Below are 18135 nucleotides of genomic sequence, written 5' to 3'. Positions count from 1 at the left end.
TTTTTCATAGGCAGTCTAAAAGTTGAAAATTTGATTTACCTTTGTCCTTTTTTGTTTTGTGTTTTTTTTCTGGTTCTAGTGTCCTGTTTAAGACATTTGAAGTAAACTGTTACCAAATCAGTTTCTCCCGGTTCTTTTATTCGTCGAAACTTCCAGAGATGGCACCGGAACTCAGTAGTCATTTTCACAAAACTTTATTCATCTTTATTTAAGCATGCTCTTCTAGAAGGGAGGCCGGTGTGTCCCTCTGCCAATCTTCAACCCTTTGTTCATTGCAGCTAGCTTTATAGAGTCCCCTATCATAAAACCCCCGCTACGGTGTGCTGCAAACTCTGTCTTTGTGTCTATGTGTGTGCTCGTGTGTGACTGTGTGCGCATACCTGTGTGTATGTGTGAGTGCTCATGAGTGAGTGTGCGTGTGGATGTGTGTGCGTGACAGTTAAAACACGGTGGGGGTAGATGACTCCCTAGAGGTCATAAACCCCTCTCCCTTCTAGACCACAGTTACAGGTATCATAAATGTTGCGACCTCCACCCTAAAGCTTCCTCTGGGGAATTTCCACTCAGTGGGGGAGAGGTCCTACTCTTTGTTTTACTTTCACAGTTCAAGTGGGGAGGGGTCTTCCTACTCCTAAATTCACGACACAGTCAGCCTTTATTATATTGAGGGCAGTGTCAGTGTCTCTACATTCTATGTTAACACATTTCTAAACTCTAAATCAGCTAAATATTTAACAAAACTTAAATGCTTTTGAATGTAATTTCTCAATTTAAGACCAAAAAAAAAAAAACAGTTGACTAAAAGATGCTGTCTACCACTGCTGTTTTTTTGTTTGTTTGTTGTATTATTATTATTTATTTAGCTATTGGTTGCATAGTTAGTTAGTTGTGTAAGTGTTATTTAGGTTTGGTTGTGACAAATCATCTACAAATTGGAAGGTTGGAGGTTCGAACCCTGGTTGCTTTAGTCTGTATGCCAAATCATTCTTAGGCAAGATACTGATGTGTTCATCAGAGTGTGATTATTAGATAGAAAGCACTTAGATGTTGGTTTGTTTCACAGAACACACACACACACACACACACGCACACACAGATAGATAGATAGATATGTCCCTCGTCCTATGGCGAGTACCTGGATACAGATGGACAAAATGGTGGTGGCTGACCAATCGGACATAGTGGTGGTAGACAAATAGAAGAAGACGGCTGTAGTGGTTTCAAATGACAGCAACATCAGGCAGAAGGAATACGAGAAGCTCGAAAAATACCAAGGGCTCAGAGAAGAGCTTGAGAAGATGTGGAGGATGAAGGCAACGGTGGTCCCAGTGGTAATCGGAGCACTAGGTGCGGTGACTCCCAAGCTAGGCGAGTGTCTCCAGCGGATCCCGGGATCAACATTTGAGCTCTCTGTCCAGAAGAGCACAGTCCTAGGAACAGCTAAGATAGTGTGCAGGACCCTCAAGCTCCCAGGCTCCGAGAGAGAAAGAAAAAAAAGAGACAGACTAGTTTCAATACAACTTGATCCTGGCTGTTTCTCCTGGAAAAAAGCAATGACTGTTTTCATGGGCTGTGATTGCGATAATTTAATGCGAAGCAAATTTTACGTAATACTCTGTAGTTTGGTGCCAATATCTGCGCTTCTGCTGACCAGCAACGCTGGCGGTAAGTAGAAAATGCTCCCTGTCCTTGCTTTTTGTGATGATGTAACTGCAGATCAAGGTGTTTACGCAGTGGCGAAAAAAGCTATATTCTAGTAAATTAAGTTCAACGAGACTATGGTCATTTTAGAAATCCAATTTCCTAACTGTCCTACCCAGAGAGGGACCACAATTTGTCAATGGAGACGATGATCGATTTAAATATATCGGGAATTTTAATGACAAAAATGGAACACTCCAGTTATCCAATGTTACCCTGAAGGATGAAGGCAGCTACACGTGCATCTTCACCTTTTTTCCCAGTGGAAATCAGAAAACTGAGATACCTCTGAACTTGCCTGGTATATATATATTTTTTTTTTATTTAAAATATTCTAAATGTTTGTGTGTGAGACAGACTTACCTCCACCATCCTTCTTGCATGTTGATTTATTTTAGTGCTGTAACTCTCCTAGTGCCTCCTTTCACAAACATCAAGGACAATCTTCCTACTTTGGGCAAAGAAGAGGTTTTATTTGCTACCTGCACGGCAGCTGGATCGAAGCCTCCTGCAGAGGTGAGGTGGCTCACTGATGCTTTGGGAGTGAAAGTGAGGACGACAACAAACTCCACACAGTATGACAACGATAAAACTACCACAGTCAGCTCATTGTTTGGCATACCTACGAGAGAGATTAACGGTCACCAGGTCCAGTGTGTCATCAGTGGTGACTACCTGACTAAAGAAGAAACCCTGCCCTTCACCATACAGGTCTACTGTGAGTATCAGCTGATGATGTAGTTTATTATTTGTCTTCTTTTTTGTCTGTCGATTTTAAATATTTTATTATTTTAATTATTAAATCAAATATGAAAAAGATACACGGACACACTAAGGATTAAAATCAGCAGCAATAGTTAGCAATAAATGTTTAATGAAGAGTTTTTGTTTTAGCCTCCATGTTTAGCATGACAGACATTTGGTAAGGGAGGAAATCTGGATGAAACTATTTCTCTTTAATCCAGGCGGTGATGTGTTCCTTAATTTGCTGACAAGTGACAATACATTATCTGCAATGCTTGTGTGCAATATATACATTATATATTTATACATGAATTAAGTTGTTCAAAACACTTAGTTGTTAGTGGTCTGGGGAATTGTGCTTGTAATAGCTCCTTTTTGTCAAAACCAACTAAATAGAAACATGAGATAAATTTAACAGTTTCAACTGCAAAGAGCATTACTGTTGGAGTTATTTTTGGATTCTTGAAAGCAGCGTGGAATTAGCGATGCCCATTGAGGTCAACATACCCAGAAAACCCAGATAAGCTTTGTTCAGCTGAGCTAAAGTGTCAGTAAGAGTATTTCTTGATATTCAGTCATTTCTCAGAGGAATGCAGTCCAAGGTAATCCAACAATCCAGGGTAAACGTAGTGAAATAGAAGCACCACTCAACTATGATTTGAGTAACACAGCCTATCTTGCAGAACAGAATGTTTCTAATCTGGATCTATTTATTCATTTTTGACCTTCTACTTCCAACATGACTAAACACTGCGTCAAGACTGTAAAGGCTGTTTCAAATTAATTTATCAAGCTGCAAAATTACTTCATTGGGCTTCATTCATCTCCCTCAGTCATAAGATCCATGGTGTGCACAGAGAATAGCAGATGAGGAAAAGGTTTGTGGGTGATCTGGTGACAACCTTGAAAGCATATGAAAGAATCGCTCCCTGAAACTAAATGAAAAGTAACTAAAACAGTGGCTTTGACAAGATTCAGGCAAATTTGAAACATTCAGGACTTCAGGATTAACACATGTGTTTCTTTGTCTTTTCTCAATTTCTCCCACAGAAGTGAACATTAAGAAGATTTCCGAGGACTCGTTTGAGTGTGTGACAGAAGCCAACCCGAATGCAAAATTTACCTGGAGCAGATAAAATAGTTTGAATAATCATTTCAGTTGAAATATTTATTTCAGTACAGTAAAAAAAAAAAAAAAAAAAGTCCTAAGAGAGAAAGAGAAGTATTGGATTGAGCACTGTATAACATGAAGTACATGGATGATAGTGAAGAGGAGGAGGTTGGCGGGCAGTGTGAAGAGAATCATTGGGAGAAAGTTGGGAAGGGGCAGGAAGAGGGACAGGGCTAGTGAAAGGAAAAGGAAAAAGAGAAGTGAGGGTTCGGAAGGATCTGATAGTGAAGGTAAAGGGGAGGGGTGGTTTGAGGAGGAGGGAATAAAGAGAATGGATCTACTGAAGTTGCCAAGAGTGCTTAGAGCACAAGTGGGAGAAATTAAGTATGCTAAGTTACTCAGAGATGGTAATCTACTGATTGGCTGTAATTTGGAAGTGAAACTGATGGGGGTGTGTATAGTTAAAGTGAAAAATACTGCAAGGGTTGGGAAAAAGGGAGTCAATGGAAGTAAAGGAGTCATTGTGGGAGTACAGGTAACTACAAGTATGCAGGACCTGGTGGAGAACTTAAAGTTAAGAAATGGTGAGGTTAAAGGGGTAAGGGGAATGACCAAGGAGCGTTTGTAAGATTCGGTGTGAGGGAATTTGTACCCAAGCCACTGAGATGTTTTAATTGCCACAAATTTAGACATATTGCCAAGGTGTGTAAAAGGAAGAGAAGGTGTACTCAGTTTTCTGCAGACCATGAGTATGGGAAGTGTGGTGTGGGAGTTAAGCCATAATGTTGTAGTTGCGGTGGAGAACATAGTGTTGCTTTTTAGGGGTGTGAAGTGATGAAACAACTCTTTGTTCCAAAGAGGAGAGTTGTGCAAAAAGTTGTGCAAAAATAAACATACAGTATGCAGAAGCATGTAAAAAAGAATGAAAGACAGGCTGGACAAGGTTATGGAGATGGTAGAAAGGAAAATGGAGGAAGAGAAGAAGAAGATGGTGACATTCATCGCGGGGGTAATAAATGCAACGTCAGATGTAAAGTCAAAAACAGCGAGGATTCAGATTATTGTTAAAGCAGCATGTCATAGTTTAGACATGAAGAATAACAGATGGGAGGATATTAGAGGCGAGCTTAGTTGTCAGGTGAACCAGGAGGTGTGGTGGTTAACTTTTCTTGTAACCATCTTAATCGTGCAGTCGAAAGCAAGGAGTCTTTTAGCAAATGGTCAAGATTTTAAGCAGTTTGTTTATGATCAAATAGAAAAGCCTGAAATAATCTGTGTTCAGGAAACATGATTTGAAGCCTTGTTTGGACTTTAGGTATGATAGGGAAGAGGGGAATGGAGGGGGGTGTCTGACATTGATTAAGGAAGGGATACCGTATAGGAAAATTGGAAGGAAGGGGGAGTTCGAGTACGTTGGGGTTGAGGTATGGTTGGGAAGGAAGGTGATGAGGATTATTAATTTCTACAATCCTTGTAAAAAGCTGGAAACAAGTAAGCTGGAAGAAATGGGTATGAAAGGAGATATTATATGGTGTGGAGATTTTAATGCACATCACTTGCTGTGGGGGAGTGAAGCAATAATTATGCCAGTAAAGAAACCTGGGAAGGACCATGGTGATCCTGGGAATTATAGGTCCATTGCTCTGACTTCTAATGTGAGTAAAGTGATGAAAAGGATGGTGAATGAGAGGTAGGTTCACTCCTTAGAATCAAGCAATATGTTAGCATTGTACCAAAGTGGCTTTCGTAGGGGAAGAGGAGTTATGGATCTGGTTTTATGTCTGAAGGATGAAATTAGGAATGCACAGATTAATAAAGAAGTGGTGGTGGCTGTGTTCTATGACTTAGAAAAGGCATATGATATGCTCTGGAGAGAGGGTTTGATGATTAAATTGTTTGGTTTAGGAATAGGAGGACGGACGTTTAACTGGATAAAGGATTTCTTTTGTGGGAGAACAGTTAAGCTAGGGACACATGTGTCAGAGCCATGCAAAACAGAAAATGGAACCCGGCAGGGAAGTGTCGTAAGTCCAACATTGTTTTCGGTTATGATTAATGATATTTTTAAAGAGATATCTGATAGTTTTGGTAAATGACTTCTCGCTGATGACGGAGTGGCTTGGGTAAGGGGGAGGAATGTTGACCATCTAGTTATGAAAAATTCAAGAGGGGATAGATAAGTGGGGAATGGAGTGGGGTTTAAAATTTCTGTTGAGAAAACTAAAGTCATGTTTTTCACAAATAGAAAAATAGGGTAAAGATATACAGTTGTTCTTGTATGGGGAAGGGTTAGAAAGGGTGGAGAGCTTTTGTTTTTTGGGAGTAGTTTTTGATAGAAAGTTAACTTGGAAAACTGGAGAGCACATTGTGGAGAAAAGTAAAAAGGTTCTTAATATCATGAGGTGTTTAGCAGGGTTGTCATAGGGTGCCAATTTTAATGCACTTAAAAGTATCTGTGTCATATTAATTCGATCAAGGATTGATTATGGATGTGTGGTGTATGGGGCAGCGGCTAAAACTTGGTTAAAGAAGCTGGATGTTATCCAAGCTCATGTGTTGTGGATTTGTTAAGGGGCAGTTAAAACAACGCCAGTATGTGCTCTTCAGGTGGAAGCAGGAGAAAAGCCTCTGCATATTAGAAGGCAGCAGTTAATGGTTAACTATTGGGTTCTTTGAAAGGTCCCAATGAGAATCATCCTGTAAAGAAGGTGTTGGAACATTGTTGAGAAAGAGGGAAGGAGTTCAATAATAGTATTGGATGGGTTGGGGATGATCGAGCAAGAGCATTTAAGGTATATGACAAATAATTTAGCCAGACAGTGGTATGGCCTTTAAGGCCCACTTGGACATGGGATTGTCCAAGTAGATAGAACATATGTGGATATCAAAAAGTCACAACAGATCTTTGTCAAGAATTTTACAGTAGATTCGAGGGCAAGTACAGTGGCTATGTGCAGGTGTACAAAGATGGATTGAAAGATCCAGAAAGTGAAGCAACTGGTAGTTCCAGAATTAAATATCAAGTTTGGGAAAAGAACATAAACTTTCTGAGTATATATGCAGTAGAGCTATATGCCATATTGATGGCATTAGAATGGGTGGAAGACAGCAGAATTGCAAAAGTAATAATATGCAGTGATTCATTATCAGCTGTGTTAAGGATTGAAAATGGGAATACAAGTAATGATCAGAACATTCTGTATGAAGTTATGTTTGCTCACCACAGAGTGTGTGAACAGGGCAAAAGTGTAGTAATAACGTTGACGCCAGCTATAAAGGCGATATGGTTAATGAAAGAGCGGATAAGATGGCTAAAGTTATTAAAAGAGTAGACGTAGATGTTCAGATACCATTATCTTAATCTGAAGGAAAGTGTATAGTTTGGAAAGAAAGTAAGAAGTTATGGAAAATGGAATGATGAAACTAGAGGGAGACAATTTTACTGGGTACAAAATACAGTAGAAGTAAAAAGAAATAAAGGAATGAATAGGCAGGAGGAGATTGTTATATGAGTAGAATAAGATCAGGGCATTGTTGTGGTGTGGTGTTATGGAAACGGTTGAACATGTTTTTATTAAGTGCAGGAGATATGGTAACTATAGGACAGGGGTGCTCACACTTTTTCCGCATGTGAGCTACTTATAAAATGACCAAGTCAAAATGATCTACCCACTACAAAAATCCAAAACATATACTTATTTATAAATATATTGAGGATTCTTTATATCTACAATGTATATACATGCATAACCGCAATATCCAATATTTCACAACACAATTAACTATGTAAATTTTTTGTCATTACCTGAGTTTACTCTGATGACTTGCACTGAATTGAATCAGCCAGGGATGCATAGTCCGGACAGTAGCTGCTGACGGCCAGGTTTAAGAGAAAAAACCGAGAGCTAAAAATTGGAGTTAACTCGCTGACTAGCTTGTCAGTTTTACTACACTGGAGTGTTCTGAGACGTTATATTTGGTATATCCAGACCATCCATCGGCTCTTACTTCGGAAACATGGCTTAAAAAATTTCTCTTCAACGACGTAATCCGATAAAAAAGAAAAACGATCTCTTTACCCGTCGGCTTCCCTTGGCTGTCATGCGACCGGCTATTGCAGTTAATAATACAACAGCTTCTTGACATTAATGTACAGAATTCACCTGCTTGCTGCTACTACTGCACATTCACCCAGTGTATATACTATATATATATATATAATGTTCCTCCTCTACACCCCCCCCCCCCCCCCCAATTTTTGCACATGTCGAGGAGCGTGTCAGGCTACATTTCACTGTGTGTTATACTTGTATAACTATGCATGTGACAAATAAAGAACCTTGAACCTTGAACATTTTTTGGGTTTCTTTTTATCGCTGTGTAACTGAGTGTAATTGAAAGCCTGCGTGCGCTAGTAGCTCTTGCCACAAGTTCCCAGAATCCTTTGCGGTTTTACCCCTGGTGGGCCGGTCTCTAGTCAAAATGCCCGGGCCAATTTTTTGTCCCAGTCCAGCCTTGACGGGCAATAATGTTTTTTGGCAAATACTAAGTCTTGGCTTCCTGTCAAAAAGTGATGAAAAGTGTCGTGCCATGGCGCACTGGCAGGGAGAGCGGATCCAATTAACTTCGCCTCCATTCCAACCAACTAAAGGTGAAAGTAGCAATGTGTAACTTGGTGAAAAAGTGAAAATCATCGTTTACATTAATTCAATTCAATTCAATTTTATTTATATAGCGCCAAATCACAACAAAAGTTGTCTCAAGGCGCTTCATAGATACAGAGAAAAACCCAACAATCATATGACCCCCTATGAGTAAGCACTTTGGCGACAGTGGGAAGGAAAAACTCCTTTTTAACAGGAAGAAACCTCTGGCAGAACCAGGCTCAGGGAGGGGCGGCCATCTGCTGCGACCGTTGGGGTGAGAGAAGGAAGACAGTATAAAGACATGCTGTGGAAGAGAGACAGAGGTTAATAACAGATATGATTCAATGCAGAGAGGTCTATTAACACATAGTGAGTGAGAAAGACTGGAAAGGAAATTACATTAGATTAGTTTGTAGGTTATGATATAAAAATTATATGTTTATTGTTCTCAAGTGATGATTATTGTTATTATTATTATTTAAAAAGAGGACGTTTTGCCTGATAGGAGTAGAATCATGCCTGTGTGATTCATATAAGCTTTACCCCTCAATATAACATTAACATGTTCTCAACAAGATAACGGCTCTGTGTTTGTTTTCAGACGTCATATAAAAATAATATTTGCTCTGATTGTTGCATGTCGCTAAAAGTTATGTCTGCTGGAACCAAAAATACACCTTTCTGAGTGCATCAATTAAAACAATTTTCTATTTTATTGTTGTAAAACACATGTAGCTGAAACACTAGCCTTCTGTTTGTTCATGGACAGGGGGTCAGATTGTGGCAGGGTCAGCCTGATATTATTTGTATTCCCTGTAACTTTAAAATTTTTGACCCTCTTAGAGGCGACTTTTTATTAAAATACTTTAATAATTTTACAACGCAGCGCTGTCTCACCCATCAGTCTCTTTGTATGTTTCTCGTATGACGGCAATTATTCCAATAAGCCGTCATTTATGTAATTACACTTTGGATCTGACTGTAAAAATGAATGTCTTCACAATCCAAAGCAGAAATAATAATGAGAAAAGGGGAATTATTCCCTTTTCATAATTATAAGACCCAGCACAAGTGTCCCAGGGGCCGATCCAGGTTACGTGACTTAAGTAAAGCCTACCTTACCGTGTCCATTATGCCATTTCTGTTTTTTCTTCCTCTGAGAGCAGCCACGAGGTAACGGCAAGATATGGGCGAATGGATGGAACTGCTACTTTCGTTTGTGTTTTTATGGCCAACTGCTGCGATAAGTCATGCCACGCTATTTTTCCGCGATAACCGCGTGTTTTTGCTAATATCTGCGCTCCTGCTGACCAGAGAAGCTGACGGTATGTCGAAAGTTTTCTTTTTTTGTTGTTTATGCTTGGATTTGCTTGGGCTGAAATGAGATAAAATGGCAGGTGTTAACTGATGTCAAAATCTGACAGGGAAGAATGTGGGGATTTTGAAGCGGATGACTGAAATTATGTTTTTGTATTATATTAGTGTTGTCCAAATGTATTTATTATTATTATTATTATTATTTAATATTATTATTATTATAAGGAGACATACTCAGAAGATGCTCAGGACCTGTGACCTTAAAGCTTTAAAAAATTGTGTATTTTATTATCTTTACCCAGTAGCGGTTTTTGATACGGGCAACACGGGCGGTTGCCCGGGTCGGCATCGTGGTGGGGGGCGGCATCACGGGAAAAAAATAAAAATAAAAAATTACTCGTACTCATGCTGCTCCGACATCATGCCAGCGCATATTGGGAATGGCATAGGCACCGATCGGTTTTCTATCGCCCATTTGCTGGGAGTAAGAGCGCCCTCCGTTTGCGAGGTGTTGATGCTGCTTGCGGCCGGGGCGGCGGGGGATTCTCTGGCTGGCTGGAGCAGCATCTAATAACCAACTCGCAAAATAAAAAAAAAAAAAAAATAAAAAAAACAACAAACACGAAAACACCAGACATTATGATACAGATTTATAATTTGCACCGATGTTTTTTCGAAATTCTATAAAGTGAGAGCGAGAGCCCTCGGTGCGCCTGCTCGCTGCTGAAATCAAAGTAAACTTTATTGTCATCTCCGCTACATACAGTCCAGTATTTACCCATATGACTGGAGCAGAATGGGCAGGAATCTTTGGTTTCTACAAGCTGAAAAAAACCCCTTGAGATTTTGTTTTAAATGTTTTTATTGAGATGCATGTATAATACAAATTATAATTTTTAGGTTGATTTAATGTACTCATCCAGATTAATCCAGGAAGCTTCACAGTGTAGGAAAAAGCTGTTATTGCCACTTGCAGGCATAAAGTTTGTGCAAACGTTTTCAGTATCAGCCATATTCATTTAATTGTGTAAAACTAAAATCAAGATTCATATTTGATTAATTGTGAAGCCCAAAAATTCTTGGAGACGCTTTTTTTTTTTTTTTTTTTTACTTTTTTTCTGCTCTTTAACAGTATTTCACTTTACAGCTCTCCAGGTGATTAGTGGAAATGTGACAGTGGTTCAAGGAGGTACCGCTATTTTACCGTGCCATGTCATTGATACCAATGATGACCTGACACAGATTACCTGGCAGAGGAAGACGAGAGAAAAACCTCACAATGACAATTTCCTCACTATCCTACCCAAAGAGGGAGTGCAGTTTGTCAATGGAGGTGATGATCGATTTAAATATATCGGGAATTTTAACAACAAAAATGGAACACTCCAGTTATCCAATGTTGCACTGAAGGATGAAGGCAGCTACACGTGTATCTTCACCTTGTTTCCCAGTGGAAATCAGAAGACTGAGATACCTCTGAACTTGCTCGGTATGAAAAGATACTTTATTTCAAATATTCTAATATTCTTGTACGTGAGACGGAGTTACTTCCACCATCCTTCTTGCATGTTGATTTATTTTAGTGCTGTACCTCTCCTAGTGCCTCCTTTCACAAATGTGAAGGACAATCTTCCCACTTTGGGCACAGAAGAGGTTTTATTTGCTACCTGCACGGCTGCTGGATCGAAGCCTCCTGCAGAGGTGAGGTGGCTCACTGGTGCTTTGGGAGACAAAGTGAGGATGACAACAAACTCCACACAGTATGACAACGATACAACTACCACAGTCAGTTCTCTGTTTGGTGTTCCTACGAGAGAGATTAACGGTCACCAGGTCCAGTGTGTCATCAGTGGTGACTCCCTGTCTAAAGAAGAAGTCCTGCCCTTTAACATACAAGTCTACTGTGAGTGCCACAAACCACAAAAATCTTTAACAATTAAGTTTTATAACTTGAAATGCAAATATGAATTGTTAGATTTAACAGAAAATTATTGACAAATTTAGCAAACGACAAAGTTCTATAACAGCTTTTGACATGCAAACAATGCCTCAATTTTTTTTCATTACACTACATACTAATGATTCACTAAAACTATACACTCTGTTAAATGTCCCAAATTTATCAAATTCCAAAACTTATTGATATCACTCTCTCTTTCACCACTGTCACTTCAACAATGTCCCCATATTTACACACACATGCACACACAGCAGATAAGTATTGAACACATCACCAATTTTTCTAAGTTAACATATTTCTAAAGGTGCCACTGAAATGGAATTCTCATCAAATGTCATTAACAACCCATCTAATTCACACGTGCAAGGAACCATAACATGCCATACCATCAAAACCATTGATGTCAATAATACACCAAGTCACAGCAAAAGCTGTTTCAGATTTGTTTGTCAAGCATAAAGGTTATTTGTGACCAACATGCTTAACGTTAAGATAAATGTAATTTATCTTTCCAGTCGTAAGTCATTGAATATAAATGGGAAATGGCAGAGGAGGAGGTTTGCTGGTCACACCATCAGCAAAAATAATGGAAGTTGCAATGAAAGTAAAAAGCAGGCTTATTCAGAAGTGCATTATTGTTATTGATATGGTACAACTGTGGGGTCCTGTTTCTGGTGGATTTTCCATGTAATGTAATATTCTTTTTTCCATCATCAAGGTGATTATAAATTAGCCAGTCACAACCTTGTTACTGTTTTTGTCTTGAAAAGATTGACTGTTTTGTCTGATGCAATGAGACCCAAACATTTGTGAAACATTATTTCGATATTATTATTATGTCCTCAATTCAGGATTAACACAGTTTTCTGTCTTTTTTTTTTGCAGTCTCTCCCACAGAAGTGAATATTAGAGTGATTACACAAGACTCATTTGAGTGTGTGACAGAAGCCAACCCAAGTGCCAACTTTATCTGGAGTAGGTAAAGTAATTAAGAGAAGAAAAACTGCGTATGTGTGTGTGTGTGTGTGTGTGTGTGCATACTATCTATATATATATATATATATATATATATATATATATATATATATATATATATATATGTATATATATATATATATATATATATATATATACATATATATATATATATATATATATATATATATATATATATATATATATATATATATATATATATATATATATATATATATACATATATATATATATATATATGTATCGGAGATCTCTGTCCAGAAGAGCGCAGTCCTGGGAACAGCTAAGATACTGCGCAGGACCCTCAAGCTCCCAGGCCTCTGGTAGAGGACCCGAGCTTGAAGGATAAACCGCCCGCAGGGGCGTGCTGGGTGTTTTTTTTTTTTTTGTATATATACATATATACATATATATACATATGCATATACGTATATATACACACATATACACACATATACACACACACACACACATATATATATATATATATATATATATATATATATATATATATATATATATATATATATATATATATATATATATATATATATATATATATCCATAGGTCCCTCATCCTATTCCGAATGACAGCAATATCAGGAAGAAGGAACACGAGAAGCTGGAGAAATACCAAGGGCTCAGAGAAGAGCTCGAGAGGATGTGGAGGGTGAAGGTAACGGTGGTCCCCGTGGTAATCGGAGCACTAGGTGCGGTGACTCCCAAGCTAGGCGAGTGGCTCCAGCAGATCCCGGGAATAACATCGGAGATCTCTGTCCAGAAGAGCGCAGTCCTGGGAACAGCTAAGATACTGCGCAGGACCCTCAAGCTCCCAGGCCTCTGGTAGAGGACCCGAGCTTGAAGGATAAACCGCCCGCAGGGGCGTGCTGGGTGTTTTTTTTTTTTTTTTATATATATATATATATATATAGTTCATGTTGAGCCTTGTTCATGTTTTTCCAGATCTGGCCAGACTCTGCTGCAGTCTTCTATCAAAGTCGACGGTGCAGAGCTACAACTGCTGAGCCTGACCTCTGATCTAAATGGCCTCTATCAGTGTGAAGCATCTAATGCATATGGAACTAAACATGGTCAGCTCTATGTGCATGTGGCATCAGGTGAGGGCAGCTTGGATTTAGCTGTGCAGTTTGTCCAAATCTTTCTGAATTTTAATTTGAGCCTTTGCTGGTGTTGCTTCATTCTAATGTTTTTCTGAAAACCAGCCAGCTTAAAGAGGTGGTTGGTTTAAGACATCTCCGGCATAAAACGTAGTGTTAATGAATGGATGACTGAAGCTCCACACAGAGCAAAAATGATATTAAAGTCAGCTCCATCACTGGAAGAACATGTCCTAGCAAATAGTTCTTTTCATGGTCATTTGTCTCAGAACCTTTCAGAGCATAAAAGTTTTAGAATGTTTGGTACAAGTGCTGCATGGTGTTTGAACAATGTCTGAAAAGACTAAACACCATGAAGGAGAGAAAGGATTACCTCATTCACACAATATTCTTTTTTTCCATGTGTGTCTGTAGATGCATGCTCTGCTGTTTGGGCTCTAGTTGGTGTTTTGTTTTTCCTGAATGTTGTTGTTGCTGCAATATGGTACCTTAATAAATCCAGACAACTTCAAAGGTACTTCAAACACACACACACTCTCTCACACACACACAGACACAATTTAACAGGTCACTGAAAAACTGTGTAAACTGCTTGGTTATTTCTTTAAAAATTCCAAATTGCATTTGCCGCAAAGTTCAACACTAACGATTCAACAGGGCACTGGTTTCTCTCTTACATTTCACTATAATCCTCAAATTAAAATGTATTTGCAGACAAAGTGTTCATTCACTGGGACACATTGACAGACTGTACAGGTTTGCTTTTATTGTTATTGAGTTATGATTTTGGTTTTCTTGGCTTTCGTACATTCATCTTAGTTTGTGGCGAGTTTTCAGGTGGTTCAGTTAGTTGTGTTGCTGTGTGGTGCCAACACAACTCTACAGCAACATTTGTTTATAATTTGTTCTTAGTTAATGTCATTTGTCCCAAATACAAAGTAGTTCCAGCCAGTGGATGATGATCCACTTCTGGGGATAAGCTCCTCGTGTTCTGCTTTGTCTGACATTTCATCTTTGTTTCATTTTTTAATGCCGCAAAATTTCCAGGCTTAACTGTAAGCCATGCATACTGTCTTATTTTTCTCTGGCATTAGGTGTTTTCCATCACATGGTGATGGGCCTAGAGACCCACCATCTCCCAGGAGTGCAGGAGATGATCAAAGACGAGAGCAAGAACAACTGCAGGAAGTGAGCGAGGTCACCAACGGTTAATTTGTAGAGATGTTAAAGTCAAAATTAATTATGTTAAATATAAATTAATTAATATGTCTCTCAATATTTTGGTGCTAATGACTTAACTTACAGTTTTTCTCAATTGCTTCTGTGCAATTCTCACAGCAGAAAAGTCATTCAAACCACTCTTTATGCAATTCTCAAAACAGAGCATTTTTCATAACAGAGTCTCTTGTGCAAAAGGAACTACTACAATCAAAACCTTTCTTACATTGTTCAAAAAACGAATAGTCAGTCAGTCACTTTATCTCTGTGATGAATGAATAGAAACCTTTCACCACCCTTTAAAGGCGTAGTCATCAAATTGTTTAGTTTTTTTTCCTCAAAACCTTAAATGACTTTAGAAGTATTGCAAAAATGTAGGCCTAATGTAGTGTACACATATTTCAGAAACAAAAGTGAAATCCGAAGGATTTTAATATTTATTTTACAAAACTGATGAAATTGAGAAAAGCAAAATAATAATCTTTAAACTATATGCAAAAGAAAACAGACAAAAATAGAATAGTGAGACTGACTTTTCTGCTCTGAGAACTGGGCCAAAGCGATCGAAAAAAAAAATGTAATGCAAAACTCTCTGATATGGTGGAGATATGTTTATATATTTTTTTATTATTTTATTAAATCTGCCCTTCTTTTTTTAATAGTGTGTTGAATATTACAGAAGTATTACTATTCTTTGTAAAATCTGCAGATACACAGAGTCTTTGCGTGTTTGTTTTAAATTCAATGCAGGTTTTTAAACAATTGTTCTGAATCCTCTGCTTCAGCAATCCCTCTGACAGTTGTGGAAGCCAAAGATGGAAAATATCTCAACTGAAGTTTCTACCAACATATTATTCTAGAGTTAGCTTAGTCTTTTTTAAAAAGGCCATGTTGTGAAACAACTTCACATGTAACTGGAACAACTGTTAGGATGTGGTTTTAACTGCCTGGTCCTCTATTGTCATGAAAAGCTTTAACTATATTTGCCATCTGTTCTTGTGTTTCCACCAACTTGTCAAAAGCTTTCATCATCAGTGAAAACTGTTGACAGCTATAGTAATGTGGTTACTGTAAATTCAGGAATGAAAAATCCACCTGCCTTCAGTAACACCCTTCCCTAAGGGTAACAATAGAAGTATTTAAGGTTATAATGTACAATACTGGCCAATTGTGGACACATCAACCATTCATATGGAATTACATGTTTTCCTTTTTTGTTTGTGCCTATAAAAGCACCATAACAGTATCCAGTCAGTATGCTAGCACAGCTGCAGCAGGTGTGTCTGCATTGAAGCTCTGGCTGATGTTCTTTACTCCTCCTGATAACACGAGTCATTAAGCTGCAGTTTATAAAACCCACAGTGTTTGTATCAGAAACACTAAATGAATTACCAGTATAATACAAAAACTCACACAGAGAATAGCTTCACTGCACACTGTGAATGGTGCTAAATTTCTCTTGTGCATGATGATGGTGCACACACTTACTCCCCTCCAGTAAAACTACTACATAAAACTATAATAAAACAGGCCTGCACTTGTCTGTACTTGCCATGAATGTACAAGTTTTGCTCTAATAAAACAAAACTTACACATGCAAGTAAAAAAAAATCTTAATCTTCATTCATGTATTTACTTAAATGAATGTGCTGATCAACGGTTAATAAGAAACTTGAACAGAAAGCCCAAGTATATGAACCGATTTCTTATAAACTTATGGGAGTATGATTAAATACTCATTTTTAGGTAATGATAAAATACTAAAAATGGTAAATTTAAAATTTAATATTATATGAATACAAGACTACATAGTGCATTAAGTAACAAATGCTAAGTTACACAACTGCAAATGCACTCTCTTAATTTCTTATCTTTTGTTGTTCTGGTTCAGACCTTTAACTCCATCCGTTCAGCCGAGCTGACTTATTTAAAACATAGACGGGTCTAATAAGTGTGCTGACTGATAAAGAGCTGTTTTTACTTCACTGTTATGAAAAGTGTGTCATCATAAAGACGGAAACTGACTGTAACTGATAATTCTGTTCGACATTGGCTTACGTATTTCTGCAAAGCTTATGATGCCTGTATTTTCCCAGGAGCTATCACTTGGATCTCTGTTTCCAGAGAGCCAGACTCGCTCTACAGTGTTTGCTGTAAGCTGCTTCACTTTCAAAAATGGTGAAAGGCATGTTTAACTTCTGTTGACACACAAACTTATCAAGTAATGTCAGTGAAACTCTTTGATCATCTGTTTTGTGCCGACTTTTATTATGAGTATACAAGCTAACGACAGGAGGCAAAGTCAGCAAAAACAGAATATGTGACATGGGCAGTTTCTAAGGTCAAATTTAAGTTCTGTATTACATGCACTACAGAAAAGCAGTGAAATACTGTGAAAAACAATGTCAACCTTCAAAATGCACTCTCAGCTGCTAATCTGACTTTTCCTTGACCATTTTAAGAAAAGAAATGGCTTGATAGTAGGTCGATAGACCATTTTTCACAAAACTGTATTCGGTATATGAAGCTAAAATTTCACAGCATGTGTGTTTAAACTTTGGCCCATAATTTTTACCCCCAGACATAAAAAGGCTGATGGAGTATTTTGACCAGTTAGTTAACCAATCAACTATTTGCTGCCAAGTTTGTGTGTCAAATGAAGATATGTTTGTATTTTAATTGTGTAGGTTACATTTAGCTAAATTCATCTTAATCCTTTATAGCAATAGTTACACTAGTACGCGTTTTTTAACTCTAAACTTTAAATCTCTAAACTTGTTTATTGAAAGAGTCAGCATTAATGAATAAACTGTGCCTTGTCTTTTCTCTCATTTACACATGTACACAGGGGATATTTGTGAGAGCCATTTGATAACATGTCCTTACACTACACATTAAAACAGTCTTCTCAAACTGTGGAGCTGGTGGTGCGACTACTGTAGGGAATAATTGGCTGACATTTCAGAGAAAGCTGGAGAATTACTTTGTTAAAGCATTACACAGTCAGGGTTCCCTGCTTTTGGAAAGCTATACATCATATCAAATCATATATCATACACCTGTGTCTCAGATGGTTGTACTTTTCAATTTATTTAGGTTTTTGTGTGGCAGCTTTTTTTAAGCATTCAATCACTAAAGTGTGTTGTTTGATCTGTATTCTTGACCAATTATAAATCATTTGGTGTGCTTGCTTTATATCTTGTGTTTTTTATTGTTTGCTTAAAATGAAACTTTGTTTTGTAATTGCTTTTATAACATGTTACACTGCTGAAATACTTTTTGTTATCATTTTTCTTCAAAAGTAAATAATCATGCATAAAATCA

General features: G+C 37.9%; 1 protein-coding gene across 3 annotated transcripts; it reads left to right on the top strand.

The window, feature by feature from the left end:
• Positions 1–9321: 9321 nt before the first annotated feature.
• On the top strand, positions 9322–18135 carry LOC308410350 (nectin-3-like). Of its 3 annotated transcripts, none has more exons than XM_080903626.1 (7): positions 9322–9527; positions 10667–11008; positions 11120–11422; positions 12365–12458; positions 13439–13593; positions 14008–14107; positions 14688–18135. In XM_080903626.1, the coding sequence occupies exons 1-7, from the start codon at positions 9389–9391 to the stop codon at positions 14803–14805; spliced, it is 1251 nt and encodes a 416-aa protein (XP_080759752.1). In that variant the 5' UTR covers positions 9322–9388; the 3' UTR covers positions 14806–18135. The 3 variants fall into 3 exon arrangements, with proteins under 3 accessions (XP_080759752.1, XP_080759751.1, XP_080759753.1); XM_080903625.1 differs by having other exon boundaries at positions 14641–18135; XM_080903627.1 differs by lacking the exon at positions 14008–14107.

The sequence above is a fragment of the Rhamphochromis sp. 'chilingali' genome (genome assembly GCF_963969265.1).
Source record: "Rhamphochromis sp. 'chilingali' genome assembly, chromosome: 14".
In the NCBI taxonomy this organism is placed as follows: domain Eukaryota; kingdom Metazoa; phylum Chordata; class Actinopteri; order Cichliformes; family Cichlidae; genus Rhamphochromis; species Rhamphochromis sp. 'chilingali'.
Note: the sequence above shows the minus strand (reverse complement) of the source record. Positions and strands in the feature narration are given on the sequence as shown.